Below are 24,121 nucleotides of genomic sequence, written 5' to 3' on the forward strand. Positions count from 1 at the left end.
TCTGTTAGCATGGCTCTGTTAGGCTAACAGCAATGAACAGCCCATGCTTTGTTTATGAACCACCACCTCCTCTCTGTCTGCCACATTCATACAGTACTTACATTATAGATACATACATATCTGCTGCATTCATAAATGCATACACACATGAGACTACATGTGCACACACACATTGCCCCCCTGAGAATGAAATATGTTTTACAGTGGATGGTTTGTAATTGTTACAGCTTCCAATCTGCACCCAAACACACACGCACACACACACTTCACTTCCACCCCATTTCTTTCCGGGGATCAGTGTTTGCAGTCAGTTACAGTGGATTTCTGGGTAAATTGCTCTGTCTCCACACTGACAGCCATTTCACGGTGGATATCAGGGAGCGAGGCGGAGGTCGTTCTGATTTAGATTACCTCTCAGGTGTCGCTGAAGGAAGGACTCCACTGTCCGTTTGTCCTCAAACTGCTCGTTCGGCTTTGTTTGTGAAGGACAAACACAATACAAGAGACATTCTCTGCACAGCTTCAAGGTCAAAGAAGATTTCATGATGATGAATTATTAAAATTATAATTAAAAATAATGAATAGATATTATTATGAGGGATCAGTCATCTCCCAGATGCATTTTCGTGTGGTCTAAAGAATTCTAACATTTGAAAATAAACGTTGAAATTGAAGGTAAAATGTTTTCTCTCGTGCTGCTAAGCTAACCTTCCTCCTGCTGTTTTGTTGTCTTTGTGTGTCCAGGCTCATGAGCGCTCAGAGAGTGTGGAGGTTACCTTCGTCACACAACTCGTCAAGAAGCTGATGATCATCATCGCCCGGCCAGCTCGTCTGCTGGAGTGTCTGGTGAGAGAAACGCTGACAGCCACATGATCATTGAATGTCCTGTATCCACTGACTGACTGACCATGGTCATATTGTTGAAACACACATGTGCAAGGTGAAATGTGTAGCAGACTCATATTATTAAGTGCACCCGCATTTCTCAAATCAGCTTATAAGATGTGATGCATTATTATAGATTAAACTATTAACAGTATAAAGTAGTTAAAATGAGCACCACCTCGGCCAACTGCTGCTTACTCATTAATGTGTCAGTAGCAATAATCCAATAATAATCCAGTGATATGATATATATAATAAAAACACTCACAAGAGCCATTTTTCTGCATAATACATGCATTTTTATGAGAATACTTATATAATATATGTATATTTATTTATATTTTGCATGCAGGACTTGCAGTAGTGCTACTTTTAATTAAGTAAACGATCTGAATAGTCCTTCCACCACTGATGTCATTATGATGTGCCACATTTAGATAAAGACAAAAGGCAGACAAACAACATTAAACCACAGATAAAGCAGCATAAAGCATGCGCATATAAGCACATATGACAATTGTTACTTTAAAGCAACGGACCGAACTCCTCAACAGTAGCACAGAGTAGTCATGTTAATCACGCTACTGCACAGTGGTGTAAATTAGAGTCTGTTTGAAAGATTGCTGTGGAAAAATATGACCAGTATTAACTGGAATAGCTTTTTCATATTGTACAGCTCGACTCCATGCATGGTTAATAAACAATTTAGAGCTTCCTGCTCCCCGGTGTGAAATGATTCAACCACAGCAATTCATTTATGGACTTCCTCTGAGAATTTTAAATCAGCCTAATGTACACACACACACGCACACATTAACACCTCTCAGCTGGTAGGGCAGGGTTTTATATATGAATTGCAGAGGCACTTTCTCCATCCTCCACACAGAGCTCCATCAGTTTGGGTTAAGATGGTGCACATCTGGGGTCAAACAGGTGAATCCAACCTTGTGTGAGCCCACAAATGAGAGAAGGAGAGAGAAAGTGGAGAGGGGAGAATAGATAATGACAGAGTGAAAAAACCAAGTGTAGAAGACAGAGGGATAATTGGAGGGGCAGTGAAGGGTGAGGAGGGGAGGGGAGGGAGGAGGGTGAGGCTGCCCCAGTGCTCACATCAATAGTTTTGACTAATCACATGCAGCTGAAGCTGTGACACCGTACAGGATGGGTTTTTTACAAATGGAAGCACACAGATAAAAGAGGAGGCAGGGAGTGTGTGGTTACATGTATACTGTACATGCTGCATGTGTGTGTGTGTTGCAGAAGTGAGGGTGTAACAGCAGTAGTGTATATGTCTTTGTCAGAGGACACAGGAGTTAAATTGGGTTGCTGAGAACCTCTGTCCTCCTCTCATAGCGCTGTCTATCCAGTCATCTCCCTTCACTCTGCTGTTGGACAGGTTTTATTGTTGGTCACAGCACTCTTTATGCATCACAACCAGCAAAGTGGTGGTGGTTGTCTCCAGGTTGGCAAACAGGGCTGCAGTCCGGACCATTCAGCTCCAATCCAAGACTGAATCTAAAAGGGCCTGAGATATAATACCTTCAAGACCAAACTTGAGTTGGGATGAAACCAGCACCCACTAAATATTGTTTATTTTCCTTTTGCTTGAGCTGTATTAAACCAGGCAACACTTTAAGACAGAAACTTGTTCATCCTAAGGACAAGATGCCCACACAAAAACAGAGCAATGTAGTTTACTCACTTCAATGCAGTGAGGAAAACTGCAAAGAACGCTACATAGGTGAGACTAAACAGCCACTTCACATAAGACTTTATCAGCACAGACGACACGCTAACTCGGGATTACAGAGCGCCGTGCATTTGCATCTAAAAGCTACAAACCACACATTTGAAGACAGCGAGGTGGAGATTCTAAGTAGAGAGAAGAGTTGGTTTGAACGGGGCGTCAAGGAAGCCATTTTTGTGAAAAAAGAAAAACCCTCTTTGAACAGAAATGGTGGTCTGAGATTCAATCTGTCCAAAGTTTACCACAGTGTATTAGCACCTTGGTCACGCCAATCATATGCTAATCAGGTACTGAACAGTGATGAGGGAGGTGCAGCCAGAAAACAATAGGCCTGATTACTGATTACTGGGCCATCATGGAAACAATTAGGTCAGTTTCAGGTGAAACTAGGCAGGGTAATCAACAGATACTCAGGTAGACTCCTTCCTGAGGGCGAGGCTTATGTAACACACAGTAGCTTAAATTTCTGAGTTCCCGGTCAATTTTTTCACAATTGAGATTGACTTCCGGATGGGAGCCGAAACGTCTTGATTCTGAAAACAGTGTCTAGACGACTACGACTGAAACCTTTTCTATGATTGAGCTGTATTAAAACATAATTCAATTTATCCTACCACACTTTTAATCAGCTGGATTTGAGGAAATCACCAGTGATGAGGACATTTCTTAAATAAAAATCTGGTTAAAATAATCTTGTTCTGCTTGCAATCAAATAGTTACTGGAAATTACCACAATTCATAAACCAAAAAAAAACCTACCTGTCACAGCGTGGAGCTTAAGGGGATACGTGTTTAAGATGCTCCTGTCACTCTATTAATCTATCAAAAGTAAAATATTTACTTCTCAAGTATTATAACGCTCAAGACCATCTGCAAACAGGATTTTGCACATGGGTCAAACAAAAAATATATCCAATTCGAAAGAAAGTTAAAGAGTGTAGAGACTGAGCTGCTTACATACTTTATTTTAAGATGGAAATAAACAGCCTTGAATCAAGCTGCAGCACCAAAAACTGATGCAAAACTGACATTAATACATTTTTTGTAAATTTGTATCATTGTTAGTGTTTGGGTCTGCCATTTTACAAGCTTAAATCTTCACCTTTCTTTTTTTTTTTCCTCCCTCTTCCCCCCTCTCTCCCTTCACTCCATCCCTCCCTCCTTCCTCCCTCCCTCCCTCCCTCCTGTCTCCCTCCCCTGCAGGAGTTTGATCCTGAGGAGTTCTATCATTTGTTGGAAGCAGCAGAGGGCCATGCCAAGGTGGGCCAGGGCATCAAGTCTGACATCCCCCGATACATCATCAGCCAGCTGGGCCTCACCAGGGACCCCCTGGAGGGTAACACCATCTCAGAATCAATATTTGATTTGATTTGATTTTGCGTGTAGTGAGACCACATTGAAAACGTTTTTCCTTGTCACATTATTTTCTTGATGTCTCCTCTTCTGGCTAAGTTTGGTAACTGATACTTGTGTCTCTCTGTAGAAATGGCCCAGCTGAGCAGCTATGACAGCGGGAACCCAGAAACCCCAGAGACTGATGACTCAGTGGATGTGAGCACATAATCATATCATTATCTTATCATTAGCATTATTATGATCATTATTATGTTTAATAGGTGTTATGCCTGACAGCATAAACCTAATAAAACACTCTGCAAAAGGAAATTATGTAATGGTTGACTTTTTTCTTTAATTAACATGCACATCAGTCATTCATAGTTCATTTCAAATAGCTTGTATCTATCATTTCTAAAAAGTTCAGGTGTTTTTCTTTTTGTTTTTTGAAAATGTGAATAACCAAAACGGATGAGCCTTAGTTAGTGCTTAAAGAAATAAGGTTGTGCCTTCTTTCCATCCCTTTATCGATTCTAAACATGCTCTGTCTCGTGTGTTTCAGAGCCGAGGCACCACGGTCCCAGCAGCTCCACCGCAGACTAAACCCAAAACACCTCGAGAGGAAGACTTTGAAAACATCAAGCTCATCAGTAACGGAGCCTACGGGTAAGAGAGCACAAGATTTCCATCTTTGATATTCTAATATTAATACATACTTGCTGCATTACAAAATATCACATCAACAGTTTAAGTGAATGTGTTAAATTCAACTTTCTAATAAGTAGCTTAAGTTGGTTGATGAAGAATTGTTACGACTGAAACTATGTTTCTTGTCCTGTGTAGTGCTGTGTTTCTGGTGCGTCACAAGGAGACGCGGCAGCGTTTCGCCATGAAGAAGATCAACAAGCAGAACCTGATCCTGAGGAACCAGATCCAACAGGCCTTCGTGGAACGAGACATCCTGACGTTTGCTGAGAACCCGTTTGTTGTCTCCATGTTCTGTTCTTTTGAGACCAGGAGACACCTCTGCATGGTGATGGAGTACGTGGAGGGTAAGATAATTATTATTATAGTTAGAGTGTATTGTTATCGGTAGTAGCTATATTGTGTTTAATGTGGTGTCTGTCCTCTGCAGGCGGAGACTGTGCCACGCTGCTGAAGAATATCGGGGCTTTGCCGGTCGATATGGCTCGCATGTACTTTGCAGAGACCGTCCTCGCATTAGAGTATCTTCACAATTATGGCATCGTACACAGAGACCTCAAACCTGACAAGTAAGACTCAAACACACACACAGTCATATTTGTTCTGCACCCGCTTATTTCCACTTAAATGCATGCCATTATTTCACATTCACCATGTAATAAAATTAAAGGATGTGTTGTCTCATTGTTTCATAGACAAATGTTTGCCATATTTTTCCTAATATATGATTTGGGTGATAGAAAATTAGGTTTAATATTAGTTTTCACACCTACTGTAAGAAAGTAGAACTGTGCTGAGTTTTATTTTAGCAGATGGCTCACCGTACATATTATCACAGAGTAATGGACGTTTTTCTAAAACGAAGCTGTATTTGGGCTCAAACCTTTCATATTCTCTCCTGCAGTCTCCTCATCACTTCCATGGGACACATTAAGCTGACAGACTTCGGTCTCTCAAAGATCGGTTTGATGAGTTTGACCACAAACCTGTATGAAGGACACATAGAGAAAGACACCAGAGAGTTCCTCGATAAACAGGTACCAGCTCGAGTCTTTTTGTGGCCCAAAATGATGGAACAACAATGATTTGCAACAGCTTTTCCAAAACATTGTGCTAAATGGTTTTGTGTTATTTTGCAATAAAATTAAATAATGTTTAAAAACTGCTAAATTGCAGCTGTTTAAAGAAGTTACTGATAATCATAGCCTGTGCAGTGAGTTAAATGCACCTCTGTAACTTTTTTCTCCCTGCTGTGATTATTACAATTTTTTTTTTTTTGCAGAAAAATTGTGTGTATTTGATAAAATTGCAAGATCATGCAAATATCTTGGGGATTGGTTGAATTTGCGTTTATTTCACGTCTCAAGCTGATTTTCTGTGCGTTGATGCCCCTTCAGGTGTGTGGCACTCCAGAGTACATCGCTCCAGAGGTGATCCTGCGTCAGGGCTACGGGAAGCCGGTGGACTGGTGGGCGATGGGAGTCATCCTGTATGAGTTCCTGGTGGGCTGTGCTCCCTTCTTCGGAGACACACCGGAGGAACTGTTTGGCCAGGTCATCAGTGGTGAGTAACAGTGCTGACAGACCACAACTGCAATTTAACAACAATTCTGGTTTTCTACAATACAGATCCTATTTTTGTAGTTTTGGCTATGATTGCAATCAATTTAGATAGCATTTTACTCACTAGTATCATTGTAGAGCAACACCAGTAGAGAGCCACTTTACAGCCACCACAGGCAATCAGACGTCAGGGCCCGATCACACCAGAATTTATAACAGAGAAAATTCAGAGAGGAAATCCGGAGACTCCAAATTAAAAGAAGCTGTTATATTAGCTGTGTGGCACCATCCAATTTCATATAACTGCCGGAGTATAAACTGCTCCACAAAAGAATGGTCTGCAGTCAGTGAGTCATGAGACAGGAGTCGATTGGTGCAAATACATTACTGGCAATCTAGCATGTTAGCCGTTAGCTTGCCAGCCAGAATAGCTCGGCCCAGCAAGTAGTCACTTCGTCAGGACCACTTACGTCATGAAGATTCACACATTAATTTTGCTGTGCCACTTTCTAGTGTGATTGGGTACTCAGTTTCCCGACCCGGCGGTCAGGACCCACCTAAGGGGTCACAGGGTAATTGTGAGGAGTTACAGAATGACTAATGAGATAGGAAAAAACAGTGCCTTGAATGTGTTCTGTATTTTTTATCTGTCTGCAGGATGTTTGTCAGTAAGGTGCGTCGTGTAGGGCAGTGGATTTCAAACTCTGCGGTGCCGTCTGTGGAACTGAAGTTTGAAAAGTCATGCAAGAACAATAAACAGAAATTAGTAAGACTAACTGTAGCGAGATTCATTTACACAGAGAAACAACACACTGGTGAGAAGATGTGTTTAATAGGCAAGAAAAGAAAAGCGTGAGAAACAAACACCTGACTGTGATGGAAGAAATACTTAAAGGATAATTCTGGTTTATTAAAACTTGGGTCTTATTTTTGAAGTTTTGTCCATTATTTCTATCAGTAATAATAACATTGTATTCACCAAGTTACTTGCTGGAACACACTGACACATCAGGCAGGTTGTAAGCAAACCCCGTTATAGCTACTACGCCGTGTTCCCAGATCTCAGCAATGTTATCATACCCATTAAAAACTATGGCTAAAGCTAAATCATGATAAATCAGAGTTGTCCCTTGAGTCCTACTGAGTAGTAAGTAGGATAATTTCTTATTTGTTTTCTCGCTAATAAAGACAACTACCTACCAAAGATCCATGTGGTCACGCTGTGTTTGTGTGTTGTGTTAGATGAGATCATCTGGCCAGAGGAGGATGAAGCTCTGCCTCAGGAGGCTCAGGACCTCATCTCCAAGCTGCTGAGACAAAATCCCCTGGAGAGACTGGGCACAGGTAACACACACACACACACACACACACATATCACTCACACTGTCATGGGTTTTTAAGAATATAGGAAAAGTTATTGAAAAGTTTTTCCAGGAACCTGATTCTCTTTGTCCACAGTTTTTAGTTGCCCTTGTTGTGTGTGTCTTTCTCTTTTTTGTGCACGTTTACTCAGTACTCCATCGGGATGGGTTCTGTTGTCTCATGGGTTACTCTTTGAATCTGACAACGTTGTTTTTTTTTACACTCAGAGTTTCAAAATGAAGGTGCAAGCAGACTCCACCAAGTGTTTGGTCAAATCTGATACTGTATATGCCAATGTCTGTTCTCATCTGTTTCCTCTCTCTTTGTTCCTTCACCTTTCATCCCCCCTGTTCTCCATCCTCTCTGTCTTCTCCATCTGTCCTTCATCTCCACAGGAAGTGCCTTTGAGGTGAAGCAGCACCCATTCTTCACAGACCTGGACTGGAACAGCCTGCTGAGGCAGAAGGCCGAGTTCATTCCCCAGCTGGAGTCTGAGGACGACACCAGTTACTTTGACAGTATGTCTCTGACTGCTTCATCCAAATCTCTCGCTCTCTGAAAGCCACGTCCTCACTGTCATCAACATACAACCTAATCACTGCGTGTGTCTCTCTCAGCTCGTTCCGATCGGTACCACCATGTAGATTCAGAAGAAGAGGACGACACCAATGATGAAGAACACGTGGAGATTCGACAGTTCTCCTCCTGCTCACCTCGCTTCAGCAAGGTACACACTAATACATCCACTGATCCAACTTTAAAATAAATCAAGCTGTTTCTGAACGTTCTCCTGAGATGTGAGCAATTGAAAAACATGGCTCAATAGATAAATATCCTTTAATTTGTTTGTTTCTCTATAAAACACTGTAAAGAGATTTCAATAAAATGTTATGTCATTGGCCCGAGGAACAAGAGTTTTTGTTGTGGATCCAAATTATTTATTTAAAAAGTTCATGAAATTCTGCACAAACTTGAATGAAACAAACCTGGCACATGAATCTGTTCGGTTATCTGTCACTGTTTGTATTTTGAAGCAGATTTAAATCCAGATACTTATATTTTTAAATCGCACTTTTTCAGGATTTTGCAGCATTGGTGGAGTGTTTTCTTGGTTTTTATATCTTTAAATGAAAAACTAGATTTAATAGGGTCTTAATATTGTTTCTATATATAGTTTAATATCAGCCAGCTGCAGTTCTCGTTGTTTGCTTAAGAACAGAATACAATAATCAGATTCACATGACAATTTCACAACTTACTGTTTGCTGGGAGTCATGAATTTGTGGTCCTAAACATGGAGTCACAGGTCCAAAACGGTTCCGGGAATGACTAAAACATGAAATGTTGTATCACATATGGCGTGTTGTGTGCAGGTGTACAGTAGTATGGAGCGTCTGTCTCTGCACGAGGAGAAGAGGACTCCTCCTCCCACCAAACGCAGCCTCAGTGAGGAGGGAGGCGATCGTATCGACAGCCTGAGCGGACTCAAGTCCAGAGATCGATCCTGGCTGGTGGGATCTCCGGAGATGTGAGTTCTTCACCTCTGTAAAACCACACCGCCTCGGCCATTTGTGGACTTGTATCTCCTGTTTTGTGAAAATAATTTTTAGTCTTAGAGAACAGGAGGAAGTATACGCATGTGCAGTTAGCATAATATTTTCCTGCAGTTGTTTATTGAGTCACACAAGAAACAAGCCGGGATGCGAGAGGCCTAATTTAGGTTGTTTTGTTCTCCCAGAGCCATATGTGAGTTTATTATTTTCTATATAGGAACACCTCAGAGTCCATATTGGCTTTTATACCATTGACACTTACTAAAGAAACAACGAGATGCTGTGTTTAAATTCTCCTATGTTTTAAAGTGTGCTTGTAGTCAATTTAACCCATGGTAGGTCAGTTTCACTAGTCACTTAAATGCTAACAGAGCCTGAAGTGTCTGTTGCTAATGTTGCTATGGTGACCTGCAGTTAAATATACCGTGAGCAGTGATTCAGAACAGTTTAAAGCTGGAGCTATGTTTGAGGTGTCATTTTGTATGATTTTGACAGGCACCTACCAGCCAATCAGAAATTAGTATTAGTATAGTATTAGTATTTCATAGCCATTTTTATGTTTATAGTTTTATGTGTTGCTTTGATGTGTTTTAGACGTGTACATGTTTCTCATCTCCTCTCTAACTTTACCTCGCCAGCCTGCGGAAGCGCCTGTCTGTCTCGGAGTCGTCCCACACAGAGAGTGACTCCAGCCCACCACTGACAGTCCGGAGACGCTGTTGTTCAGCCATCATTGAGATGCCACGCTTCGCCATCTCCTCAGAGGAAGAGGGAGGCCAAGGTAAAACTGATGGCCTGTGGTCACTGGCTTTCAGGAGGAAACTGTCCTGCAGATTGGCCCAGAAATAGTGAACAGAATGAAATACAGTTGTTGAGGCTGCTTTAGATGCACATTATTTGCACCCTAAGCCTCGCTTTGAAAACAGTTGCAGAAATTGATGAAAGCCGTGCCTTTAACTCCCAAAATGTATGAATGTTTAGTCGTAGAAGTAGTCTGTCAGACAGAGGCAAGTAGTTGGATGTTTAGTCTGCAACTCGCACTTAGGGAAATAGTTACAAATAAATACTTAGATATCCTTTGAAAAATATAAACTGATTATAATCAGCTGTAACACAAATCCTGACTCTGTATTGTTGGTCCCTCAGGTGCGGCTGGAAGTCGTAAGAGTCCCAGCCTGTTGGGTCCGAGTGCAGTGAGAGGCCCGCGGTGTGACGAGCTGCCCCTCGCCATCCCAGAGCTCCCAGTGGAGAGAGAGCTGAAGCTCGATGAGTCTCCCACCACACCGAGCTCCACCTCCAGTCAGCTGAGCAAGGCCACGCTCACACGTCAGTACAAACACACACTGTACACAAATGTCGTTTTCGCTTTTAAATGAGTGGTTAAAACCATTCTAGTCTGGTGTGTCAACGGGGATTGAGTGAGTTGCGGGAAAATGGTCTGTTCAGTTGTGATGATAAATACAGTATGCTATTGCTTATAACAGCAGCACTATGGGAAACAGATGGATGTGTTTCAGGGTGTCTCCAGGTCTCATAATGTAAATTGTACAAATACCTTGCCTTATAAGTCATGAAATTGTCTTCAGTTTGAATTTGAATTACAGTTTCAACATAAGCCTTTATTTATCTGATTTTATTTCTCTTTTACACTGATCCCCAATATTATTACCTTGATATTTCCCCGCTATTCCTAGTGAAATTTCGAAAGTGAGAAATTTACATAAATTCAACTTCTCTGCCTGTCAACTTAACTTCAGAGAAAAATCAACTGAAAACTTTCTAAAGGATATGTCTACAAATATGTCTCGAATTTCTTTACATTTAGCCTAAAAAGTTGAAAACCGCTAAACCTACATCTGAGCTTCCTCTCTCACCCTCCTTCTCTGCAGCGGGTAGTTCAGGCGACGTGTGTGATCGTGGTAACAGAGCTAACGGCAGTAATGGCGCTGCCAGTGGAGCTGCTAAAGGTGCAGGAGACAGTGACTCTCCATTGACTCCGAGAGCCATCAGCGACCTGGCGGCTCGCAGGGCTCGCCATCGGCTGCTCTCTGGAGATGCAGACAAACACACAGCGACGCCAAGCTCCAGACCACTCAACAAGGTCATCAAGTCAGCCTCTGCCACCACACTGTCACTGATGATCCCTGCAGGTCAGTGTGGGGTGGGAGCACGAGGGTGGAGATACTGCTGCTGAATGCTGAGCGCCAGGATCACATTTCATGTATTTTTGCAAGATTGAGTTGACTGAGTTCGGTGCACGAATCTTGTGGCTCTGATGTGCTGATTAAGTATGATTTTCTTTACAACATAAAGCTGATTTATTGCAGAAAATAGAGAATAAAAAGAAAACGAAAAAGAATAAATCAGACCAAAAGATAATTAAAGGATCTCTGGATAATAATGTATGAAGTGTGATTGTGGCCTGACAAGAAAAAAAAATCTGTGATTGTACTCCATATGGACACCAACCTCACCAACACAAATGTCCATTTTCTGTCTGTTCTTAGACCACCACGGAGCCTCTCCATTGGCCAGCCCGATGTCGCCCCACTCGCTGTCATCCAATCCGTCGTCGCGGGACTCCTCCCCTAGCCGAGACCTGTCCCCGGCCGTGAGCAGCGTAAAGCCCGCCATCGTGATCCACAGAGCAGGCAAGAAGTATGGCTTCACCCTGAGGGCCATCCGAGTATACATGGGAGACTCTGACATCTACACTGTACACCACATGGTCTGGGTGAGTCCCACAGAGAAACACTAATGCTGACAAAAATACAGATTTAGCCATAACACGTGGTCACTGTGATTATTCAAAAAGTCTGAGGTGTCAAGCTCACAAACATCATTAATTTAAGATTTTTAAAATCTTTTTTAGTCTGTTTTTGTTTGTCTTAATTAGAGTTTCTGACAGTGGAGAGATGACAGAAAGTGAGGGGAGAGAGAAGCCGCTAATATAAGATTAATATAAGAAGACCAGCTTGACCTGAAATTATAAAAATGAGGAGTTCAGATGTCAGTTGCAATTAACTTAATATAAAATGAAAAGTGTAGAAGAATAGTCGCAATAGCTACCATAATATAGGTATTAATATCAGATAGGTGTATTATTATTGAAGTATATTTGATTCAGAATCACTGTATGGGTGTGTCAGTGTGGTTGCAGTGAATTGGGATTCTTGTTGCTGACAGAAGATGGCAGTAAACAACTATAGAACAGGCTCAGCCCATAGGTCAGAATCAGAATCAGAAATACTTTATTGATCCCCGAGGGGAAACTCTTTTGTTACTCTTTTGTCTCACCTTTACGTCAGAAGTACTAGCAAAAAATATAATACATCTTAAATACATCTGCCTGCATCTCAATTCACTTCTCTCACCCAGCATCTCTTCTTTCTTCTTCTTTCTCTCCCTCTCTTCCTCGCTTCTTCTTTTCTCTCCACCTTTCTTTCTTTTCTTTACTCTGACCATCTCTCTCTGCTCGTCCTCAGCATGTGGAGGGGGGCGGTCCGGCCCACGAGGCGGGGCTGAGGGAGGGAGACCTGATCACCCACGTCAACGGAGAGGCGGTTCACGGTCTGGTTCACACAGAGGTGGTGGAGCTCATCCTGAAGGTACAGACACAAACACATAGACACAAAGTACACTTAATTCTACTTAATTAATTCAGTAAAAGCATGTCTTGAATGCACAGTACTGATAAACAGACACAGTGCACACTTTTTGTTTTGGTTTTGTTTTTAAATTTATTTTCTTGTTTTGTTCTTTTCCTTATTCTGTTTTTAGAGACATAGAAATTCTATATATTTTTTTACCTAATGCTAAACACTTGAAAATTAATGTCAATTCATCCTAAAAACACCCTGATTTCAATATGTTGGTAACGTACAAAATGCATGTCCTAAAAAGTTTCCCCTCCTGCCAAAAGTAGTGAAACTTTAACACAAATTACATGAATTAAAGTAAAACACATTTAACATAAAAAATACAACTTCAAATTTACACCAATATCTAAGTGAACTTAAATTGAAATAAAAAATTTAAACAAAACCTGACAATCCACATCTCTAAATGCTCTGTATATCGTCCAGAGCGGAGCCAAGGTGTCCATTTGTGCCACCCCGTTTGAGAACACGTCCATCAAGCTCGGCCCCGCTCGAAAGACGAGCCACAAATCCAAGATGGCGAGACGCAACAAGAAGACCAAGAGCAAGGAGGGACAGGACAGGTGGGACACACACCTGTGTTATATCAAACATCACTTTGCGTGTATTTAATGTGAGGATTCATTGAGTGAGTTGTTGTTTGTTTCCTCTAGCAGTAAGAAGAGGACGTCTCTGTTCAGGAAGATCACCAAGCAGGCGTCTCTCCTCCACACCAGTCGCAGTTTATCCTCTCTGAACCGTTCTCTGTCCTCTGGGGAGAGCGGCCCTGGCTCGCCCACACACAACCTGTCACCACGTAGCCCGACGCAGGGCTACAGGTCCACGCCAGACTCCACCCACTCAGGTAAGAGACAGAGAAACTCTCACCTGTACTGTAATGATGATAACCTGTTAACATGCACACAGTGGACATCAGGGGTGTGATGATACAGTCATCTCACAGTTCAGTGTGATATTTGAGAGTCTGAATGAAGACGAAATTCCGTATTTATTCCTTCTCAGGAGTGAAACGTGCAAACACTGATTCTTCCTTTTTAAAAGATAGTTTTGTCACTTTTTTGTAAGCAGATCTTTATCTACACAAAACTAAACCAAAGAATAAAAAATGTCGATTACTGTACTTACAAAGATAGAGTAGGGCTGCAGGTAATGATTGTTGATTAAACTGTTTATTACGTTTTCAATTACTTGTTCATTGTTGTGGTCTATAAAGTGTGAAAAAATGTTGAAGAATGTCCATCGCAAGATCCCAGAACATCTTCAAAAGTCCAAAACCCAAAGATATTCAGTTTACAGTGATATAAAACAGAGAAACAAAGCAGCAAATCCTCACACAAACTCATTTTAGATATTTGATGTGGGACTGCAAGCTTGTTACATTGAATGTATACAAACAAAACAATGTTACCTTAAATTAAAAGAAATATGCTTGTATAATTTATGTATTTTTTAACAGTATAGTAAACACATATATACCAATATTAGTTTAGTAAAAAAAAATAAAACCTATGTATTTCATTCATGCATGTTCATTTACATTGGTAATCTATACATAAAAAAATAAATCTAGTTTATAAAATATATTAACTTAAAATATTATTAATGTACTCTCTCTCTCTACCCCTCAGTTGGTGGAAACTCATCTCAGAGCAGCTCTCCCAGCTCCAGTGTCCCAAACTCCCCGGCGAGCTCCGGCCACATCAGACCAAGCTCCCTGCACGGCCTCGCCCCGAAGCTCCAGCGGCAGTACCGCTCACCCCGACGCAAGTCTGCCGGCAACATCCCCCTCTCCCCTCTGGCCCGCACACCTTCACCCACCCCTCAGAGCAGCTCACCACAGCGCTCACCGTCCCCACTGCCCAGCCACGCTCTGGGACAGTCTGCAGTGGGTCAGTCCTTCCCTGTGAAGCTCCACTCCTCCCCTCCCCTGGTGAGGCAGATATCCAGGCCTAAGAGTGCAGAGCCTCCACGGTCTCCGCTCCTCAAGAGGGTGCAGTCAGCTGAGAAACTGGCCGCCTCCCTGTCTAACTCCCCCTCGTCTCCCTCTGGGGTGGCAGCAGTGGGGGAGAAGAAGCTGGCGGTGGGAGCGGCTGTAGGGAGCCGGAAACACAGTCTGGACATCTCACATTCAGAGTTTAAGAAGGAGATTCTGCAGAGAGAACCGAGCCTACAGAGCCTTCAGGTATGAGTTTATCACACCCCAGTGACTTTTGATTTCATAATAGTGTCTATAATTGTGAAGTTTTAACTGCTTGATGATATGGCTTTAAAGAAATTATAATAGTGTCCCTTGATAGTGTCTTTAAAAGGATATATTATAAAAAGATTTAGCAGTTAGCAGATATTATTTACATGATGTTAAAGCAGTGGTTCCCAAATTTAGGTGTAGGCCACCCTGGGGAACTCAGAGGCATTGCAGGGGGAGTGTGCCTGACTGGGGCGAATCTGAATTAATTTGTAAACAATACATAAACACAACTAAAAACACAACTACACAAACTTATTTTTTTATTCTGCCAGATAGCAAATCTCAGTATGAAAGCCACCTTATCTATGTCTAGCTGCTCACTTTACTGTGAATATTATGGGATTTTTATATCCGTATATATTGTGTCAAAATATTCTGTGTCTTATTCTTCATTGACCTTCAGGAGTCAGCCAGCGAGGGTCTGCTGTCCTCAGCAGGACGCGGCGTGGAGAAGGGCAGCCTGCAGAAACACTCCTCCTCATCCAGGAAGTTAGGGCGTCAGGAAGGGGACGGCGCCCTCAGCGCGGTGTCCGGCTCGCTGGGCCTGGTCCCCGGGAAGATCAAGCTGAAGGACAAACTGTCCGCCATCCGGCAGGACAGAGCCGAGCGGAGGGAATCGCTACAGAAGCAAGATGCCATCCACGAGGTCGATTCATCTGAGGACGAGACCGATGAGGGCTCAGAGGACAGTCAGGACGGACGCAGGGGAACAACCTTCACCCCTCCTCCCCTGCTGAGGCCCACCACTGTGAGAACGGGCCCTGGAGGCACTCTGCCGTCCCTCTGCCTCTCCCCCTGCACCCCTCATGCCACATTCACCCACACAGGGCCCGCGCAGGTAGGCAGGCCCACTCCCTCACACACCCTCCCCTCTGTTACAGAGTCGAAACCCAGTCAACCCACCTCCTCTGTGGGAGGAAAAGACACAAGGTTGGCCTCATCCGCAGAAGACAGTGCAAGTCAAAAGAGAACGGTTCTGGGGCCTAGCGATACCACAAAACCCACTCAGGGCCCCCTTCCCTTCTCCACCCCAGGCAGTGCATTCATCTCAGTCAGCAAGGACACTTTCCTCAAGCCAACTCCTCCACAAGACTCAAAAAATCTCAGGGGGAAGACTGTACCATCAGAGCCCACGGAAGGGGACCAAACCCTGGACAGCCCTAGAACCAGAGTCCCCTCTAGCATCACTACAAATACTACCGACTGCAGAACCACCACGAATACCACAGACTCCAGAACTACCACCAGTACTACAGACTGCCGAACCACTGACAGCCAAGAGACACCCCGCACCTCCTGCTCCTCTCCTGGCATCCCCAAGGAGAAGAAGGAGGCTGACAATCGGAGACTTTGTGCTGCGGCTGCTGCTGTAAGTCTGAGTGCGTCGTCCTCGTCCACTTCTGGCTCCAGCTCCAGTTCCAGCTCCCCAGTTCCTGCCCATGAGAGTGGCGTGGACAAAGTTGTGTCCCAGCTTGCAACAGTAGCTAAGAGCATTCTGGGCCCCGTCAAACTTAGCACCACTGCAGACAAGAGCCAGAAGGACCAGAAACCATCCAGAGGTGGCACCCCAGAAGTCCCACCAACTGATCCCCTCTCATGTCTCTCTAAACAGCTCCCAACCCCTCAGTCGCCTCACCTTTTGGAGTCCCCAACCAGACAGAAAACTGAGCGAGTTGCCTCCCCGACCACCTCGCAGAGGTCGGCCAAATCCTCAACCCAGAAAGACCGCGCAGCCCAGCCATCATCATCCTGCACGGACGTCCCAGAAAGGCCCACATCAGGGTCTGCAGGTAGGGATAACGCTGCCACGTCTGCATCTGCACAGCGGCTTGGTGTAGCAGCCGCTCAGCCTGCCCTCATCACAAACCCCACTTCCTCTGCAGCATCTGAGCCACAGCGCAAGAGGTCCGAACCACAGACGACAACTGCCGCCGCCACCACCAACACCGTGTCCGCCTCCTCGCAGCAAGACAAAGCAACCTGCAAGAAGACGTAGCAGCAAAAAGCAAAGAACCAGAACAAAATGTACAGATCACACCACTCAGTGCTGGCTTGAGGTTTTAAAACTCACACAAACTGCATGTTTGGAAGAAAACATATTAGTAACTTCACACTAATCAGAAAGTTTGACTTTCAAAGCAAAAAAAAGGTGTAGAGAGAGACAAAGAGCTATCAGAAGCAGAGATAAATGTGGTAGTCCTAGTTCCATTCCAGCTGTTCTGTGCTCTTAATGTTCATGTGAGTTATTTTGGTGTCCTGACTCTTTGGTTACAGCCACTAAATGCCACGAGGTGTTGGCGTTTTTTCTCTTTCTGCAAACATGTACGGGGATAGAAATAAGGAGCTCAGTGGTCCATGCACTTACAATTTTAAAATGTAGACACATTACACACACCTTACTCGTTCATAATCTTCTTGTGCTGCCTCATTACTTTTCATCTTGATGTTTGGCAGAGCCTACTCGCGTGTTCCTCAAATCGATTAGGACGTGTCTTATGGAACACTCTCTTCCCATCCCTGCTTGCCCAACAATGTCTACCCAGCCATGACTCGAAAAAGATTGTATCTCAGCAATAAAGTGCAGCGTATGTTTAGCAATCTGTGTAAATGTATTACAGTGTTTTTAATAGGGCTAAATCTGCACCGTCAATGTGCACTCAGCACCCAGCTAACTAGGTTAAATTAAATTATCCTTTCACTGTAGTCCCTGGTGATCCGACATTGCAAGTGTGCGGCAGCAGAGATGTATTCCCTGAGTACAGACTCCAGGCTTGGTTTAGTGATATGAAGAGATTACTGGGAATGTGCTGGATTAGATTAATGTTTGTGCCGATTTACCAAGTCTGCACATATTTCACTGTAGCTTATCCTTATTCACTGTCTGTTATTTGAGCAAACCTTCCCAGAGCTGTTTCAAGTTTTAAGTCTCTCCAAGTTGATTTTTAAACATTTGGAAAGCATTGACTGACTGGAAAGTAGGAAAACGTTAGTTGTAGTCCAACATGTGACCGTTAGCTAAGATGCTACAGGGTTGGGTTTCAATTGTTGGGTCCATTTTGGATCCGGTTTCAGGTTGGATAATACCCAGTATCGCTAAGCTCCGACACTAACGAAACCCTCATCGAGTGTTTGCTGTTTTATATTAACAAAGAGCATTGCTAACCGTCGCTTTCAACAGTTAGAAACACAAATGCTGCTGCTGGCAGATTATACAGTGTGTCAGCTGTAGCTAATTAGTTTCCTACAAATGCTAAAAGCTAACCCTAAATACATTCAATAAAAACTTCAGATTGGAAAAGCTGATTCAATACTGGATTCAGATCTAATAAAATCCCATCAAAACCCAACTCTAGCATGTTAGCATAAGCACGACTACACATTAGTCATCTTTCTGGTTCTTCACTTTATTCCACTATGAGCAGAATTAGCCAGGCTTATTGGATGTGTTTTAAGTCAGAACTTTAGATTCAGACGCCCTTTACCACACATACGGAAATTAAGCCAAGGATTTGAATACATACCTGATTTTATAGCCTGCACACACATGCAAAAGCAGAAACTGCTTCACCACACTGTCATTCAGCTGAAGAATCCAAACTGAGCATGCTCAGACTGACTGTGGTTATTTTAGAAACACTGTTCTGTTGGACCACCGCCTTTTTATTTCTAGCCCCGATCAGCCTCTGAAGGCTGCGGGACTTTTATTTGCTATCTGGACCAACTTGCTGTGTTTTTTGTTTTTGCCTCTACTCCTGTAAAGTCATCAGACTTTACTTTGTATATGTGTGTGTGAGGGAGAGAGCGTTTGTTAATTTGTGCATGGTTATCTATGTATATATATATAAGAATATTTAAAGTTCTGTTGTGCATCTGTTTTATACCCTGAGTGTGTTTGCGTGTGTGTTTTAGGATTAACTTTGTTCAGGACACTCTGCTACCTGTGTATGTGGGCCGAGCTCTCTACGCATCTGTGTCGGGCGTCAGGCTTTGCACAAAACTTTTATCTCATTTGTCCAATGAAAAAGACTAAAAGTCACTAAAAGGAAAGCTGGTCGAGACGTTTGACCACTGTTGTGTGTTGGGTTGGAGCTCAGTTTTACGATTGCTTCAGAGGAAAGATGCAGTTAGCCTGTTCAAATCAATTCCTCATGTTTTTTTCCTGAATATACCACCTTTAATTTCTTCTGCATTGTCCTGATCACCTCCCTGATTTCCTACTATACATTTGAAAGCAAGAAACAGTTTGCAGATTGTTTTTTGTTTTGGTTTGTTTCACATTTTTAAGAAAATTACCTTTCAAAATCGACTTAAAGCACACGGAGCCCAGCCGTGGTGTGAGTCCACTCATGTCGTACATTTGAACATTTTCTGCTCCTGCGTCTCTGAAAAGCAGGATGTTCCTGTCTTGAGTTTAAAGTGAACTGAACCTCCTTCAGTGTTTTGTGTCTTTACTGGGCTTGTGTCCCTGTTGGAGAGACAGCAGAGTTCACTGATTTCAGTTTAAAGGACAGTGTTAAACTGACATCAACACTGACTGAGGCAATCTCTGTATTATGTTTACATGTTCTTGTTTTTTATTTTTCTTTGTGTTTTTTTGTCAATGGAACTTGTTGCCTGTAGCAATCAAACCTCCTCTGACAGGCTAGGATAATTACCAACTACTTGTCCACATGTTTAGGTGACTCCTGATCATAATGTGGCGTGTTTATGTTTAGCTGTGTGATGAAGAGGTCAGGATGTTTAGAAAGGAGGAAGATTCAGCGCACATATGTCAAAATCATCTCCGCTCTTGTGCACGCTGTGCTGGGCGTCTCACGGCAGTGCAGAAGTGTGTTAGCAGGTGTGTCTGTGGAACAGATCAGTGGCGTTGAGACTCGTGAAGAGGAAGCAGCTCCCATCGTTTGAGCTGTTGACCTCTCAGGATTTATCTGCAGTATGCTTTGGCCAATCAGACGGTCAGCAAGTTGATGACTAATGAGTTTTAAACTGCTTCTGTCTTTGTTAGCGTCAGACTTGAAAAGAATAGTTTTGTCGATTAAACGACCACATTGGATGTTATTCATTTACACAACCCAAACATCTTGCCTCTTAGCGTGGTTATCACCAGGGAAATGAGATTAATGACTCACTTTTGTCACGCTGCTCAGAAACAACAGAGGTCAAGGTGGCACAAAAATAATCTTGAGCGGAAGTCATTCTGCAGGTCAGATTTGAGTGCAAACGTGGACAGATTCGTAAGCACTGAAGAAGTTTTTAGAGCAAGCGAGGACAGAATTGTGAGCATATATAAAGATTTGAGCCCAAAAGACAAGTTTTGTCAGTAGATTTGAGTGCGCAACAAGTAGGGTTGGCCTTTGATGGCTGGTTTTTGTTTGGATCCAGTCCCAGGGTGGTAAAATACCTGGATTCTCTAATCTCTTAAGCTAACGAATGTTTTATGTCGTATATTCAAACCTGAAACCTAGCAAAAGGTCTCCATTGTTCGTTATCTTCAAAGCTTCTTGCTCTGTTTGGATATTCTTCACATGCAAAGTCAACTCTATTGGATGGTTTCCTGTTAAACTCCACCTTCTAAGTGAGCTTCATTCGCTCTTTCATTGATTTAAAAGATTTCAGCTGTGAAAAAGTGATTATTCTACTGTGCTTAAATGCTCAAAATCTAAGAGCAGATTTCAAAATGGTGGCTCACTAGAGCAGGGCCAATATTATCAGCTGGATCTTAGCTTATCGCAGATATATCAGTATCACCATAGATGTTGGCCGATAAGTTAACAAGAAATATCTGTCTTAGGTCATTCAGAAACAGTTTCTCCATGTCATAGTTTTAAGGGATCCTTAGTGTATTTCTATTAAGAAACAGATATCGCTGATTTATATCAATCAATCAAATATCTGTATCGGTGCCTCAAAAATCCTGTTGGGCTCTACTTGAAACGTGTTTTTTGCTTAATGATTTGTCCCCCGTGTGCTCTCGAATCCTGACTAATTAATTATAGACGGGTTAATTCAATCCTGAAATTGTGTTCATGCTCAATAGTTTTGTCACTAAAAATCTTCCACATCAGTCGGAGTTCTGATCTGCGCTTGAATCTCTTCAGTTTCTATTTTACATTCTTATTAAGCGCCTGCTGTTGACTTCAGCTGGAGTTGTGATTTTCTTTACGCAATTTGAACCTGCGTGTGTTTGTGTGTAATCATGCACACTCCAGTCCATCTGCTCTCAGCTGGTCGTCCAATTAGTGCTACATGGACAGCTGCCTCACACACAAACACACACACATACGTTCAGATCAATACCAGAGCCATCTAATGTAGGGATGCCAGTTTCACCATCTCCATAGACAGTATAAACACACACACACACACACCTTCTCCCGTGTGTAAAGATGATGGTCCAGCCATCTGCTGGAGACTGAAGCAAGTGTCAGTGTTCCTGGTGGAGTCATTAATCTCTGAAGCCTGTTGACCACACACACACACACACACACACACACACAAACACCACCCAGCCTCCCTCAGGCTCCTCTGTCCTGTCCCGGTCCGGTCGGTTCAGCAGTTACACTCTGTTAGCAGTTGTTCGACCTCCAGCCTGTGTTTACCCATCATGCACCTCTGCTGCTCTGTGGCAGAAGCCCACAAACCAGACCCACCGCTCCGAAAGTTCATTAAACAGCTGCGACTCAAGTCAAGCTGAAACTAATCAGTCGGGATTTGAGAGCACGTGTGGAATTGTGTCACCAGTTTTAGCGAGCACTTTTCACTTTTGACAGTTACTGTTACTCGTCAGGGCGTTTGAACATTTTCAACACTAGTGCCAATACACTTTTGAGAAATATAAACATTTTCGACATCCACCAAAGACGCTAAAGTTCTCAAAAGTTAAATGTCGTATAAACACAAGCATCTCTATAGTCCGTACTTTGGAATAGTCTGAAACTGACACATTTTGATTTAAATCAGTAACCATCTGATCAAAAAAATAAGGACTCTCACCTGACGATTCGATTCCAGCTTGACCCTTTAAAATACTCAATGTCAGGGACACATTTCACCCTATCAAGAGCTCAGAATTTAATGAAACTCATGCAGTAGTTTCGACACTGATTAACATCCGTGCTTATTGGTGAGCCCTGTTGAAGCCAGAACCTCCAAGTAGTTGGCCCGTCACGTTTTCAAAAACTCAGAATTTGCCAAAACAGCTGCAGGAAACTTTGAGCAGATTTCCAAACTGAAAGTTAAAATTTAATTTGTGCAGAACAGTCTGTCCTTGCATTCTCTCGTCTGTTTTCAAGCCGTAGCTTTGAGCGTGGACCAAATCAGGATTTGGAGCATTTGAAACTTGTCTTGTGCTGATGATTCTGTCTCTGCCTGTGACCAGATATCAAATCTTGACTTACAGATTGATGGAAGCATCCGTTGTGGTTTTGGCAGTAATGAGCTTGCGTACACCTCTGACTCTGAGCATGTAGGGTAACCGGCTCTGTCTGTGCGGCACATAGATTCAAACATGTGACTTTGAGTATGACGAGGTACGAGGGTAAAGCCTTATTACCACTAACACACACACACACACACACACACACACAAACTATTAGAAACCACCGTTACATGAGATTCAGTGATGTTTCAGTGTGCAGTCCGTTAAGCTTGTATCTGTGTCTGAGGAGGTCGATTCTGCTCGGTCGAGCAGCATAAAACGATTTTTATGGACTTGACTCTTGCAGACGAGGGCAGTGTTTCCAAGCTGTGTGTTTTGTGTTTGTCTTTAAAGAGTACTGAAGACGAGGAGGAAGATTCAGCTGTGCACCGTAAAAGCTTGAGACGTTAAGAAAGAGGGAAAAAACATTGCTAGAGTAAAACCAGTGCAATATCTTTTTATTTTTTATTGTGGTAAAAGCATGTTGTTGTCAATCTTACCTTACAACAATAATAAAGTTTTTTTATGTACGCTTTGGTTTCGCAGCGTCTTGATTATGTTTTATGGTGTTTTTTCTTTCACTCTGCTTTATCATCATCGTGCTTTCTACATTAAGGATTTCTGCTGCTGAACTCACATGAAGTCCGAAACAATAAATGATAAGTGGCCCCAGGTTTAAAGCGTGCCTCGGGCTGCTGCTACACTGCACGCTGCACAGGCTTTAAGGACTCAATTTGATTTACAGGCTGAAATGACTTCTTTTTTTTTACAGTGTGTTCTACTTTTTTGTTCTCGGAAGGGAACAGTAGCACTTTCCTCTCAAACTGCTCTCTTCAGTTCATTTTATAAATGTGACGTTAAATCTCCCCCCCCCCCCGGTTCATGCCAAGCATTTGATTCTTGGTCATTTGTTCTCATCACGTTCTGGTTTCCTTCCGGGGAGTGAGCGTGAGCAGAAAAGTGGCAGTAAATTATCTCTAAACTCATTTTCCCTGCAGTTCTGCATGTTATCAGTAATGTGGCATCATCCAGTCAGTTAAGCTGTGGGGTTTTTTTGCAGCACAAAGCTCCCTAATGGCTTCAAATGGGCGTGTGTGTCCGCTGTCTCTGTCTCTGTGGGAGATTTCAGGCATCTTAATGGTCTTGAGAGACAGCTTCAGCGGGGCTTGCAGTACATTTATGGAGGGTAATGGCTAATCTGTGTAGCGCCGCAGGGCCACCGCACTTCAAGAAAGAAATGACGGTAAAATGGAGCTCCATTAGCTTTCCTCGGTAGTGCAGCTTCTTGCTAAAGCGTCTCACTCTCCTGCCAATGGACTGCTGAGGTCAAGGGTGGCACCACCTGATTTAAACACCACCTACCACTGCATTCTGGGATAATTGGGTCCCTCTCCCCCTCTGCCTCACCCTCACCCTCCTCCTTCCCCGTCTCGATTCCATCCATCCATCCAGGTGTCCGCAGGGAGCTGTCAGAGCAGAGGAGGAGAACGAAGGGCCTCTCTCAGTCTTTACTGGAGGTCCTGAGGGGATGGAGGTACACATGGTGGTAGTGAGGAGTTCTGACAGCAGGCGAACAGCCGTCCTACACACACACACACACACACAAGAAAAAAACATGGAGAAGCAGTGACAGGCAGGCAGCACAGGG

General features: G+C 43.1%; 1 protein-coding gene across 17 annotated transcripts in view; it reads left to right on the plus strand.

The window, feature by feature from the left end:
* mast2 (microtubule associated serine/threonine kinase 2) overlaps positions 1-23,003 on the plus strand; it is a 190,422-nt gene extending 167,419 nt beyond the window's left edge. For 13 of the 17 annotated variants that reach the window (XM_044199303.1, XM_044199306.1, XM_044199307.1 and 10 more), the window contains 21 exons: positions 745-846; positions 3,836-3,968; positions 4,116-4,183; positions 4,530-4,633; positions 4,811-5,019; positions 5,103-5,241; positions 5,577-5,709; positions 6,070-6,235; positions 7,477-7,578; positions 7,992-8,114; positions 8,214-8,323; positions 8,970-9,124; positions 9,788-9,930; positions 10,296-10,475; positions 11,039-11,299; positions 11,657-11,883; positions 12,635-12,757; positions 13,235-13,371; positions 13,462-13,652; positions 14,437-14,990; positions 15,460-23,003. In XM_044199303.1, the coding sequence (XP_044055238.1) occupies positions 745-846; positions 3,836-3,968; positions 4,116-4,183; positions 4,530-4,633; positions 4,811-5,019; positions 5,103-5,241; positions 5,577-5,709; positions 6,070-6,235; positions 7,477-7,578; positions 7,992-8,114; positions 8,214-8,323; positions 8,970-9,124; positions 9,788-9,930; positions 10,296-10,475; positions 11,039-11,299; positions 11,657-11,883; positions 12,635-12,757; positions 13,235-13,371; positions 13,462-13,652; positions 14,437-14,990; positions 15,460-17,052 (4,953 nt within the window). In that variant the 3' untranslated portion in view covers positions 17,053-23,003. The remainder of the gene's footprint in view (positions 1-744; positions 847-3,835; positions 3,969-4,115; positions 4,184-4,529; positions 4,634-4,810; positions 5,020-5,102; positions 5,242-5,576; positions 5,710-6,069; positions 6,236-7,476; positions 7,579-7,991; positions 8,115-8,213; positions 8,324-8,969; positions 9,125-9,787; positions 9,931-10,295; positions 10,476-11,038; positions 11,300-11,656; positions 11,884-12,634; positions 12,758-13,234; positions 13,372-13,461; positions 13,653-14,436; positions 14,991-15,459) is intronic. The other 4 variants (XM_044199304.1, XM_044199310.1, XM_044199318.1 and 1 more) reach the window with 1 other exon arrangement.
* The last annotated feature ends 1,118 nt before the right edge of the window (positions 23,004-24,121 follow it).

The sequence above is a fragment of the Siniperca chuatsi genome, linkage group LG6 (genome assembly GCF_020085105.1).
Source record: "Siniperca chuatsi isolate FFG_IHB_CAS linkage group LG6, ASM2008510v1, whole genome shotgun sequence".
NCBI classification, from domain to species: domain Eukaryota; kingdom Metazoa; phylum Chordata; class Actinopteri; order Centrarchiformes; family Sinipercidae; genus Siniperca; species Siniperca chuatsi.